Source organism: Candoia aspera, chromosome 2 (genome assembly GCF_035149785.1).
Source record: "Candoia aspera isolate rCanAsp1 chromosome 2, rCanAsp1.hap2, whole genome shotgun sequence".
In the NCBI taxonomy this organism is placed as follows: Eukaryota; Metazoa; Chordata; class Lepidosauria; order Squamata; family Boidae; genus Candoia; species Candoia aspera.
The window spans coordinates 151,698,446-151,711,825 of NC_086154.1; the positions used below are offsets into that span (position 1 = coordinate 151,698,446).

Sequence of the window (13,380 nt, forward strand, 5' to 3'; positions counted from 1 at the left end):
GCCTTATAAGTTCAGCTACCTAAAAATTATAAGCAAGACACTCTGCTTGAAATATATCTGATTAAAAATTATCAGATGTGGTATGCATTGCTTAGCTTTTAAAATTAGGAGCTGGGGTGCCATTTGGAAGCAATCCACTTCCTTCTAAGTATGTCTACAGCAAGTGGTAACACCTGGTTAATCTCACCTGAGAACAAAGCCCCAAACTGTTAACTCAAAAGGTCACCACATGGATAGAAGACCCAGGACTGTAAACTAGACTGGAAGGTAAAGGAAGGGTCTTAGAAGCTGACAATGGCAAACAATTTCTGCCTTGTTCTAAGAAAATTACATGGATCCATCCACTGAGCTGCAGGAAGCCAATGTGATTGGGAAGTAACTTCACTTTCCTGCTGAGGCTGGATATGAGGAAATTAGGTTCAGATCCATATTCAGACCCAAATCCTCCTCAGCTGAACCTTTTGAGAGGGTAACATGCCAGCTTCCAGTGGTTCTGGGGGCGTAGGCTGAGTTTCATCAGTCATATCAAAACAGCCTTGCCATCCCCTTAGGCTGCCTTTTTCTAAGCTCTTGGACTATGGGCTGCCAACATCCATAATGCCCATCCAAAATATGGAGGCCACTTTAGGTCAGGGCAAACCTTTTGTAGCCTAAAGGTGTGCTTTGGGGTGTGACAATGGCTCTAGGTACATTCATAGGGGTGATTGGTTTGTTTGGTTTGTTTTTTTTTTGGTGCTTTGGGTTTTAAAATTAAGTACATTAAGCTTAGTGGAGAAGTGGCTGTGTATTTTATCTCAGGTTTTAAAAAAACAAATGTGAAATTTCAGCAGCACAGTGTGCAGGAGGGCTACAGAAAAGAGATTGGGACGGTACATTTCAGAGTTTGGTCAATGCCCACCTCTGCTTATGCTGCTCATTCCAGAAGGATTATTTAAGAGCAAAAACTTATGAAAGTTAGCCTAAAGGAAACTTTTCTGGTTTTGAGCTAACATAATCTCTTCCAAGTCTAATGGTTGTGAATTTTTGAAAATTCCCAAAGATTGGGGAAATCATTAAAAAAAATCCTCAAATACCCTTTCCTGCCCAAAACTTTTTTTTAAGGGGGGGGGGGGAGAGAAAAGGTTGGTATCTGTGGTCTCAGATCTTACTTTGCAGTGAGTTTCTTCACATATTGGATTCTCACATAAGCGTCAGTGGAAATAGATGATACAATACATGACTTCATTTGCACCCCAAGTATTTTCTTTTGAAAAATACTATTTTTAGCATTGGTTTCCTCAAACGATATCTCTTGATCAAAATGTCACTTTTAGATAAATTACAACTTCTGAGTTATTAAATCTGCTTATTAAGCAGTTTCCTTATTTATTGTATTTATTTGATTTTGATGCCAATCAATTCTAGGCAATATGTGCATGATGTTCACAGATGACCTCTTGGGCTTATGGATACAACTTCATTTGGGACTAATCCATCTGTATTGTTCAGCATCTTAAATAGCTAGAATTATGTCCTTTTTAGTGAGAAACAAAATGCTGTCCCACATCTACAGATGTACCTGCCAATCAGTTTCTCTTGGTCAAAAATTGAAAAGTTTCTCAAACCTAGGACTGACCCTGATGTTTTGAATTAGGATGAAGCAATCTGATTCAGGTGGCATCACAAAGAGAAGTGAGAGAAAGCAAGAACTGGTATCTGACTGGTGCAACATTTAAAGCACAGTTCTGAATAAAAGTTGAGGTTCTGACAAATAACCATACGGATATATTTGTAAACTACCACAGGTGTAAACAATTCCTCTCTACCTCTTGCTTGAGTTTTTGTGGACACACCAGACATTTATAGTAGAGCTTAAAATCTTTGAACCCTTTTGAATTTTCAGTGTTTCTATATAAATATGACCTAAAACATAATCTGTTCTCCACACAAGTCCTAAAACTAGATAAAGAGAACCCAGTTAAACAAATGCATCAAAAACTTTATACTTGTTCATTGATTTATTGGGGAAAATGATCCAAAACTACTTAGTGTGTGATCAGTTCAATTGAAGCGGAAATTAGAGTCAGGTGTTTCAATGAATGGGATGATAACCAGGTGTGTGAGAGGTCCTACCTTATTTAAAGAAGAGAATTCTGGTTACTCACTATTGAAGTCTGATCTTTATAACACAGGTATGTGGAAGTGTGTCATGGCTCGAACAAAGATCTCTGAAAAACAGTTGTTGATGCTCACCACTCTGGAAAAGGTTACAAAACAATTTCTAAAAATCTTGGACTCCACACCATTGTTACCCTCCTCAGGAGTGGTTGACCAACCAAGATCATACCAAGAGCAAGGTATGTAATACTCCAGGTCTCAAAGAACCCCAGGATAATGTCTGAGGAACTAAAGGCCTCTCTTGTACTGGCAAATGTCAGAATTCATGAGACTACCATCAGGAGAACACTGAACAATGGTGTATGTGACAGGGTTACAAAGAGAAAACCCCTACTCTCCAAGAAGAACATTGCTGCCCAACTACAGTTTGTGAAGGACCATGCAAATTAGCCAGAAGGCTATTTGAGCAATGTTCTGTGGACTGATGAGACCAAAATATAACTCTTTGACTTGAATAAAAAGCATTCTGTTTGGTGAAAGGCTAACACCGCATTCCAGTATAAGAACTTTATCCCACTTGTGAAATGCGGTGGTGGCAGTATCACGGTTTGTACCTGCTTTGCTGTCTCTGGACCAGGATGGCTTGCCATCACTGAATTCTGGATTGTACTACAGGAACATGTCAGGGTATCTGTCCCTGAGAGAAAGTAGGTCATGCAGCAAGACAATGACCCAGAACACACAGGTCATACAACCAAAGAATGGTTAAAGCTGAAGTTACATGTTTTGGAATGGCCAATTCAATATCCTGACTTTAATCCTTAGAAATGTTGCGGAAGGATCTGAAGAGGACAGTTCATGCAAGGAAGCCCACCAACATTCCTGAGTTGAAGCTGTTCCGTAAGGAGGAAAGGGCTAAAATTCCTCCAAGCCGATGCGCAGGACTGATCAACAGTTATCAGAATGTTTAGTTGCAGTTATGGTATGCCCAAGGGGGGCATACCAGTAACTGAAAGCAAAGGTGCACATACTTTTGCCATATACAAGTATGTAGGTTTGGATCATTTTCATCAAAAAATCAACGAGCAAGTATGTTTTTGACTCATTTGTTTAATTAGGTTCTCTTTATCTAGTTTTAGGACTTGTGTGGAGAACAGATCACATTTTAGATCATATTTATGCAGAAACAATTGAAAATCCAAAAGAGTTCACAAACTTTTAAGCACCACTGTATACTCTTCATATTGTATGCATATTTACCTTTTACTACATATTTATGAACATTTTAGCTGCTGCAATGGAAGAGAAACCTAAATATGATGATCAATGAAGGTTGGTGCATAGAATGAAATAATGGTTTTGCTGAAAGACATTCCCATTCTACTAGAAAGGGCTATAGCAAAATTGGGAAACTTGTGGTCCTCTAGGTGATGTTCAGTTCCAATCAATCTCAATCAGCATGGGCACTGGTCAAAGATTATGGGTGTTGTAGTCAACCTTTGGAGGAGCATAGGTTGCTCAAACCAATTTAACAGCATAAAATTTATCTGAATTGCAGATTAAGCTTATCCCAGTTACTTGTTAAATAAACAAATGCAGATCCATCATCTATACCAATGCTGTGCCGGCTCTGGTGGGGGAAGAATCTATTTTCCCTGCATCAAAAGTATGTAGACAATAATGATACAAAGACATTATCTACATGCAAAAACTGATTCTTTTCTGAAAATGTGGTTTTTTTTCCTGAAAACCTGGATTTATTATCCTGAAGGATAGCATGCTGTATGCCCACCAGTGTGCTGTAACTATGCTGATGACACTACTCTGATAGCCAAAATACAAAGGGATCTGCAAGCCCTAATAATAAAAGTCAAGGAGCTCAGTCACAAAATACTAAAATTAAAGACGACCAAACTAATGATAACAGGTACAACAGCCAGCCTTAGAATTGACAATGAAGACCTGAAGTGGTAGATAACTTCTACCTTTTAGGATCAACCATCAACAATAAAGGAACAAGCTGCAGCCTAACATTTTGCAGAACAGCCATGAAGGCTTTGGAAAAGATATTCAGATGCCATAATAAATAGCACAGGAAAAGGTATTCCCTGTGACACTCTATGGAAGTGAAAGTTGGACTTTGAAGAAGCAGAATAGAAAGAAGATTGATGCTTTTGAACTTTGGTATTGGAAAAACCTCCAAAAATTGCTTCAGAGCTCTTGTCTGTAACACTTCTAAGTGGCTGTGCAGTTCCAGGAAAAAAAGACAATCACTTAAAAGCATTGCAGACAAATGCTATGGTTGTGCTCCTGAACCCTTCAAAGCATCTTTGAAAGTTGAATCCAGGGTGCTGCACAGCCCCTGCCCCATATACACATATTCCAAATATAGTTGTTCATGTGTATGGAGAATTAAGTAAAAAACATTAGCAACAGCTTGCTTGTTCTTTACTGGAAGAAGCCAAGTCCTTGGTTTTTTGGTTATAGAGATGACCAAAGGTCCAATATACTGTTCTACAGTTAAATGCAGACAAGCGATGAGGAAGACCCAGTGTGGATCAAAACAGTGCTTGAAGAACAAGAAAACAAATTAGAAAGCATACAGAGAAAGTGCTTATGGGAATTACATTTTTTCCCATCCTCAGGCAATTAACACAGCATAAAACTTTATATTCCTCTGCTGAAAGACAGTGGCTACTGCTTAGGAACATCTTGCCTCGCCATGAAATACTTCGGTTTCAGGAAGTAGGGTAAGAACTGTTACAGCGGGTATGGAAATATCCTTCCCCCAGCAGCTCTCTGAGCCATGGATGAGGCTATGCTTAACTCAGCTTTGGCTTTCTGAAGAAGGCACAGGCAGGTGAGATAGTTGCCAAATGCTTGAGCCTTATTCCTTCTTTCACTCAGTTCCTTCCACAGCACCATCTTCTTACTCCTTTCATAGCCATCTCCTCCGTTTTCTTTTCTTTAAATGTTTCCAGCTTTGGGCCCAACCCTGCTGTGTTCTCTGAAGCCTTTATCAGCTTAACAATGTAGATAGATCCAGCTATGGCATCTGTGGCTCTCAGTGAGGTTTGGGAACATGCCCATCCACATAGAAGTTCCTGGTGATCTTGGGAAGGGTGAACTCTGCTCCTTCCAGTTCTTTGTTAAGGATAATTTGGCAGCCCAGTCGAGAGTTCTCCTGAAGCAGCGGTGCCATATCCAACATATCCTCCTCCCTAGGAGGACAAAAGTGTCAGGAATTATTCATGATTGCAATTAACATCCTGACTTTGCACTTACAACATTCATGGGAGATAACAGTTTTTAAAACCTGAAAAAGATGAAAAAAAAGCAAGTAGATCCAAATAATAACATAAAAGCATGTCTTGGCAAGATTTCAGAAGTGGTTTGCCACTGCCTGTTTCCTAAGGCTGAGAGAGGCTGGTTTTATACCTAATGTGGGACTAGAACTCATGGTCTCCCATTTTCTAGCCTGGTGCTTTAAATGCTTATTCCAATTCATACAGCATTGTAGACTTTACAAATGCTTTTTGTCTTTTGTAATTGATTTTATATTTCTATATACAACAAACTTTTTGATTTTAGTATATTCAGCAACTTTTGAAGGTTGTTGAGATTCTAAGACTGAATTGTTACCTGATGCTCAAATGCCTTTCTACCATAATGAATGAGTTAATTTATTGATCAGTCAATTGGCCCTATCAAGAAGCATCAACTAACAAAAAGATAAAACTGGTATAAATATACCAAAGTACAATATAGCATATTCAAATCAGTGCATCATCTTTGCATGAGACTGTTCTATGTAAGAGGCTTTCAGCTGAACAGCACTGCCTATAAATTAGGCAGTTCTGCTGGCCACATATTTATTAGTGCTCTGAAGGAAGTATGATAATCTGTTGTTGAGGTTTCAATAGGCTGTTCTGTCAAATCAAGGTTCTAAGTTATCAGGCCCTGCTGAGGCGTATATACAGTAATTAGCAAACAAGCCATGTGTGCTATCTTCTGTATCTGGAGCTCCACCTACTCAATTCCTCTCATAATATCTATCCTCCTTGATTTAGCCAATATATATCGTTTCCCAACCTTTGCAACTTTTAGCTGGCTGGGGAATTCTGGGAGTTGAAGTCCACATCTTAAAGTTGCAAAGGTTGAGAAACACTGTGTTATAATATCAAACTGACTCAGCACACAAATGTCCTATGGGGATTTCTCCTGGTGAAGCTTCAGCACATACTGGAAATTATTAATGCAACTGATGAGAATTTTTCAAGCATGAATGGGGGGGTATATACTTAAATACCCAAACTGTCCTTTGTTACGGGTAAAAAGCAAACTTAAGAAAAACCCCCTGCTTGCTGAGTATACTGCATGTGTGTAATGCCATTAGCATGTAAGGACTTTTTTCAGTAGGATATTGCTTGACTTTTAGTATTGTCCATGCCAGAAGCAGCACAGAAGAACTGCAGAGCTGCTGTGGGGTCTTTCCCACAGTAAAAACAAAGGATGCCCTTTTACAGTGGGACTACTCCCAAATTATTCATCCTGAAAGCACTGGATCATATCCAGTCACCTTGCTCCAAAGGGGTTGGGAAAAGCTTCAGCGTAAAGCCCAATCCAGGAAATGTTACAGACCAAACGTTAGCCACAGCTTCTTTAAGAAGAAAGCCAAAGTAAGCCTTACTGTTCATCAGGCACGGGAAGCTTATCCACAAAATCTTGGCTCACATAAACGTGACAAGTGGAGCAAGCTAAGGAGGCTTCACAGGCACCTGTGAAGGCAAAAGGCAGACTGATTCAGCCCAGCTTCCATGATCCCATATGATTCTGCTGCTAAGCCAAGAGGCAGCGCCAACAGAAAATCAGTGTCTGGGCTGAAATCCACATCATTCAGAGATTTTTTTTTTCCCCAGGCATATACAACAGGCAGATCTTCCCAATCCTTTTCCTCCTGGAGAGGAAAATGTTTTGTCTTTTTAAAATGAAGGCAGAAGTTAGTTACTGGGGCTAGATTACATAAAGAAGCAATATTGTGTCTGGCCCATGATTAAAGGTAAGAATCTACAAAAAACTAGAAAAATCCTGTTTAGCAAGCAGAAGGCACTCAGGAACAGGTAAACAAATCTACCAGAAAATGATGAATTTGGGTCTGTGTATGCTGCTATTTAAGCTTTTAACTGTCTCTGTACAAGCCCAGTAATTGTATGTTTTGTGCAAGTTGGAACTTCTTTATAGCAGAGTTTAACACTTAGAAGCAGACCAACTTCACCTTGTGGTTGTGCAGAACATTATATTTTTCTAAGGGAAATCTTTTAAAGTCACAATCTGTGATTTGAACAGCTCTGACTTTTAATTTTCTTTGCTACAGAATGTTATGTAGAAGATTACTTCTATGCTGCTATAGGGCAATAAACAGAACCTTCAATTTGGAGACCGTACTACTATATATGAAGTGCTGAAGAGTTATGGGGCAGAGCTCTCCAAGGCCCTAAAGACATGGTTTTGTGCCTGGCGTGGGGACCCAGAAGTGCAATAGAGCCAATCTCTTGGCTCTGTTGATGGTTATTTTACAATGCTCAGCTGCTTTGTTTTTTATTTTATATTAGGTATTTTATTTGTTTATTTTATTGTAAGCCACCCAGAGTCACTTATGAGATGGGCAGGTTATAAATAATAAATAAATGGATTTTACATTTATTTATATTGTATTTTATATTTGTAAATTGTTTTATTTTTATAGGATTTTAATTGTTTATTATTATAGTTTTAATTTTATTGTAAACTGCCCAGAGTCTCTCTTTTGGGGGAGATGGGCGGTAGCAAAATTTGAAAAATAAAATAAAATAAATAAATTGTACTCACATCCTGCTTGTGGTGTGGGTTTCTCAGAGCATGTGACCCAATGTTGGAAGCAGGATGCTGGCCTAAATAGGCCTTTGCTCTGATCCAGGGGAGGTTTATATAGATATTTATGACATACCTTCTAGGTCGATGCCATGTCTCTGAGCCAAGTGCAGCACATCATCCCCAACTTTGCCTTGCACTGGGATTTTTTGCCCAGAACGGTCTATGAACACTACATTGACTCTGAGACAAAAGAAAAAACATTGAAATGCTCTCAATTCAGGGCCTTCCAGTATGTGTCATATGTTCAAATGCTAAAAGCACAACTGAATGTTTTCTGGCAATTTCTGCCTTTATGTAGAATTGCAAGCAACATCTAAAATAGCCTTGCCCATCCTGGCTCCCCCTATGCTGGATGAGAATTCTGGGGGCTACAGTCCTTACACACATGGGGAACATATGGGGAAGGTTAATCTAAGAGCTGACACAGATTTTTAATCTGAAACAAAAGACACAAATGATAAGAGTGCTTTACATGACATGCTAAACTAGATTACTTTTAGATCTAGCACACTATATGAACTACTTCCTTGGATCAAACTATGATTAAGGTAAAATACTTTAACCATAATTTTCATCCTAGGTTGATTTAGGTTTGTAGGGCCAAGTTAAAGCCCCTAACCCAAATAGATCTTCCCAGAGAAAACAAAGCACAGGCTGAGCTATATATGGTCAAATTGGGCAACTACTCATTAGAAAAACACTTTCCCTGGAAAACTGCACTGTCAGCTTAGTCATAGAGCATTCAAAGAACATTAATTTGTGAAAAGATACTGGGAGGTGAGCAGAGCTCAGGGAAATAAAAGTAATTCCCTACAAAGAAACTATGTTCATGGAATGCCTCTTTTTCTTTCAAAATCCCATTGTCTTTGTAGTCTTGACATATTACCTCATAGTTATACTCTAATGGCCTCATTGATTTCACCAAGCACATGATGTGTTATACCAATGTATTAAACCCAGCTATTATACAATGTGTTATTACTAGTTGCTCTATCCAAATGCATGTATACTCTGATTTGCATAAGTCAATAAAGAGGGACTGTAACCCCACCCCTCAAGCCTATCTTTGCTGCCACCATTGTCATTAAACCAATTTGTACTTCAGTGTAATGTATCCTGGTTTCCAGTTCAAATATACCCCTAAAATATTCTATTATAGGTTTTCTGAACTTAGTTTCCATATCAGCCAGACCCAGAAGGGACAGCTACTTGAAGTTATTTGTGTCTACAAACACTAAACAAAATATCAAGAAACTGGAATAGCAACAAAATGGGCCTGCTTCAGTTGCACCACTTCTTCTTTATTTTCACCACCCATGTGCACATGCATGTGCATCCTAATACTCACACTTCTGCTGGACAGCTCTCATCTTCAGTTTGAAAAGCCACTGGAAAAACAACAAAATGCCATTATTAATTAGGAAGATGCAAATCCTTCAATGCTACCTCCGTTCCCTGCCCTTGGTGGTGAGGCTGATGAAGGACCTGAAATCAAGGAGGACAGATCTTCAGCAGGAATCTTGCCCAACCAGATTTTGGTAATACACACTAGATCCACCTCTTCACCCTCTAAGTCCAGGATGACCAAGGCCTTATTACAAACAGATCTGGTGTTTACTACTTGTGTTAGACCTGGTGTTTACTACTTGTGTTATTTTATCTATTCCATGCCATCTAATAGTAAGTCTTAGCTTCATGGGATCATTTGACAACATTTCATAAAATAAAATACAGAAAAGGCTAAGACAAATGGATCTCCAGCCTAATGAAATCTCATTTTTAGATAATCATCACTGTATACCCTATTTGCACTTTCATTTTAGGGCTGTTCTTGTGAGGTCACAGTGCCCACAGTCAGTAATTGCACTGAAGACCTGTTCACTATTGTCAGTCTTCTGAATTTTTAGTACTCAGGTTGTATTATCGCTTGTGCGCTTCAGTGAATCAGTTTTCAGCAACATTTATTTTCACAACTAACAACAATCCAGCATGATAAAATGACAGTAGAAATGCATTCAACAAATACTAAGAAATGCTTCTACAAACCAGAAAGAATACAAACAACTGACCTACCACTCTGTAGAAAACAGACAGCTTGGAACCGGGGAAGTAGTACAACCGCCTAAGAGTGATACACAGGCTCCAGACAGCAACAAGCAAATCAAGAAAGGCTGCTCTACGGTTCTCCTACACTGTGCTGGTTGTTTGCTGTCTTGCAAGCACTGCATAGCTATTCTGGAGAATTTAATTGCTGCCTTAACAGATACTAAAAATATCTGTTTTTCTACTATTATCCTACCAAGACAAAAATATTCATTGTACAAGAGCAGCTTTTGTGCTACTTATGGGAAATTTTTAATTCATATTTTGAAACATGTGAAAAGTTCATGAAAATGCAAGATTTAAACTAGAATCTCCAAACAAATACTGAAGTACTGTTGGTGCATAGCACAGTAGAAGCAAGAAACTGCAGTTCAACATCTGCCTGGATTAAACTGATATCTGACAACCATATTTTCTCAGTACTTCAGCATTTTGAGGATAATAAATAACACTGACCTATCTCACAGGACTACTATAAAAATGAATACATAATGAAGATGTCAGTGGATATGCTTGTGAGCAAATAGATCACTGTTAAAGAATATCATACTGGGTCTGCTTATCCTTTCAGAGAACATAAGGTATAATCACTGTTTCAGGTAATATATAGTGACTGGTTTCATACATCATCTTAAGCCATGATTTATGTATAGTTGAATAAACCACACAGATTAGGTTTACACATCACTCTATGCAATAATTTAACCATATTTTTAAACTATATTTTTTAAAGTACTGGTTTTAACCTATGGCTTGGCACCAGGTTATCTGCAGGACTGGATATCCCCACTAGAGTTAGCCTGACCATTTTGATCATGCCAGGAAAACCAGCTGGTTGTCCCCCATTCTGGGGAAGTCAGGGCGCCAAAGCTCAGAAGAGTTATTTTTCAGTGATGTGTTGGCCCTTTGGAATGGCCTCCTGTGGGAGATGTGTTTGTCTCCACTGTTGTCTGCCTTCTGGTAAATATTGAAAGCAAAGCTTTTCCTGGGGGTTTCTGAGGTCTGACACCTCAAAAGGAGGTCTGACACCTATTGTTTGGGGAGTTTTAACAGTATTTACAAGATGTTCTTATATATTATTGTCTTTTTGTCTTTGTGAATTGCTGAGAGACTTTTGTGACTGCAGTGGGATATAATTTTATATAAAACCAGAATTGCTGGATTTACTTGTAATTCCAAACCGTAAACCATGTTTTAAACACCCCCCCCCAAATAAGGCTAACTTGATTATGTTAATCAGTCCAATGGCTGTGTTCAAAATGCATGATTTATAATCAACAATGGCTGGATTCACACAATACACTAGGATTAAACCAAGCATGCCCATTATGGCCTAGTGAATCTAGTCAATGGACAGAATCACGTAACATGCTTAATTGAGTCTACCATGAACCACAGGTACATAACTATCTGGCAATACAGAGGCCAGGAGTGAATGCTAATTTCAAAGTAATGTTCTCTTCCATATCAAGATGACAAAAGGAACCCAGGGTAAGGTAAGTTCCCCAATTATTAGCCCTGACTACAAAGTGTGTTTACGGCACTCTGCCTAAAACACAGTTGCCCAGGTTCCTTTAAATGGCTTATCTTGCCACACAAAGTTGATTAGGAGAGGGTTGAAAAAGATACATGAATAAAAAGATACAGTGTGTAGAAGTGCCTTAATTTGTCAAGCTTAAGAAGGCTGTTGCCAATCCATAAGGTTTTGTGAAATACCATGTATGTCAGGCTCCTTCTGTAACTGGACAGAGGTAATGATGGAACGTAGGACTATTTCAACAACTCTCTCAGGCTTTTTCCCCCCATAACTGTATGGCTCTAGCATTATTTAAGAGCTAATACTGAACTTTAAGAGTTGGGCCTTTATTTCTTTTGTTTCCCCCCTTCTTCTACTTCCTCCATTCCACTTTCCTGCTGTGCCATAAAGATAAGGGTTTTCATTGACTGGTTCATAGTTTGGGAACCTTTTGGCTTGTAATATGGGCTTAAAAAATTAAATGGATATTTTATTTTCTCCTAAGAAGAAATGGGCATTTTTATAAATCCTTGTCCCTCACTAAATTAATTTTTAGAATTTTATCAATGAAATATTGACAAAGTATTAAGGATTACAATAGAACCAGCAGCATAGCTTCTCTACTATACTGTGGTCTTCTGAAAAATGAGAGGTATCTGTTCTGTGAAATATGGGAGTCTGAAACAAGAGCCAACACTTTTAAAATAAGATTCACAGGAGTAATTTGCCTAGATTTGAATTTTGCAGTTACCATGCTGGTTGGTTCTGGGGATTTAGGGACATAACACTAAACCAATGAGAAAAAAAAGAACAGGAGTAAGTACAAGAAGCAAAGGCTGTTATATGTGGACCCCCAAAATAAGATGTGAGTATATGCAAACCCTCTCATTTAATGAAAAATATTTATTGTATATTTTCATCTACCTAATGTGAAAAAGTACCTAGTTAGATTATATAATAATAATAAAGAAAAAAAACAAAAACAAAATCCAACAGTAAATTCAGAAAACAGAGTAAGATATAGAAGATCCCATTAAAACAGCCATTCCACAGAGAACATTATGTATCTCCAAAGAGTCGATTTCTACAATCCAAAATGATTGGGAGATGCCCTCATCTAGCACCAAAAATAATAAATAGTGACTATGTTTGCATGACACACATACCATCCTTAAAAGGTTTGCTCTCTTAACTCCCTGGGGTACGACCTACAGCATCATAACCTGGGTTCTCATAGTATGCTAGCAAAGAGGGAGAATAAAGGTCTAGGCTACCTGCGGAAGCAATACTGGGAATCGCGGGGGGAGTGGGGAGGGTAGAAGCGATACAGATTAACGGTAATCCTCGAACGGAAGAAAAGATAAAAATCTAAGCAAATCACAGTCAAATAGAAACAACAAACTTTTGGAAGGGTAGGCTGGTGCGGAGGAAAGGAAGAAACGAGAAAGAGGGAGGGGAGGGATTATCGCGCTACCCTTCTTGATTCGCTGGGAGTCCAAATCCTCTCAAAACACAAAACAAGGAGAAAACGAACAACGCTTGGTGGAGAAAGGTCTTCCCTCTCTCCGCTATTCCTTGAGGCCGGAGAAGAAAGCCCCCAGCCGCAGCCGCCTTCCCACCTGCAGTACGAAAGCCCCGAAACAGAAATCGCCCGGCAGTTCCGAGGTGCAACTGGAGGCGACGCCATCCCCAGCCCAGGGTCACACTCACACTGCCACTCGCAGCCCAGGAGACCGCCATTACACGCTCCA

At 39.0% G+C, this 13,380-nt stretch overlaps 1 protein-coding gene across 1 annotated transcript; it reads right to left on the minus strand.

Annotated features, from left to right (window-relative positions):
* Positions 1 to 3,187: 3,187 nt before the first annotated feature.
* FDX2 (ferredoxin 2) lies at positions 3,188 to 13,380 on the minus strand. The gene is made up of 5 exons (XM_063294321.1): positions 13,249 to 13,380; positions 9,359 to 9,398; positions 8,084 to 8,190; positions 6,788 to 6,875; positions 3,188 to 5,318 (listed from the first exon to the last, which is right to left on the minus strand). The coding sequence occupies exons 1-5, from the start codon at positions 13,367 to 13,369 to the stop codon at positions 5,162 to 5,164; spliced, it is 513 nt and encodes a 170-aa protein (XP_063150391.1). The 5' UTR covers positions 13,370 to 13,380; the 3' UTR covers positions 3,188 to 5,161.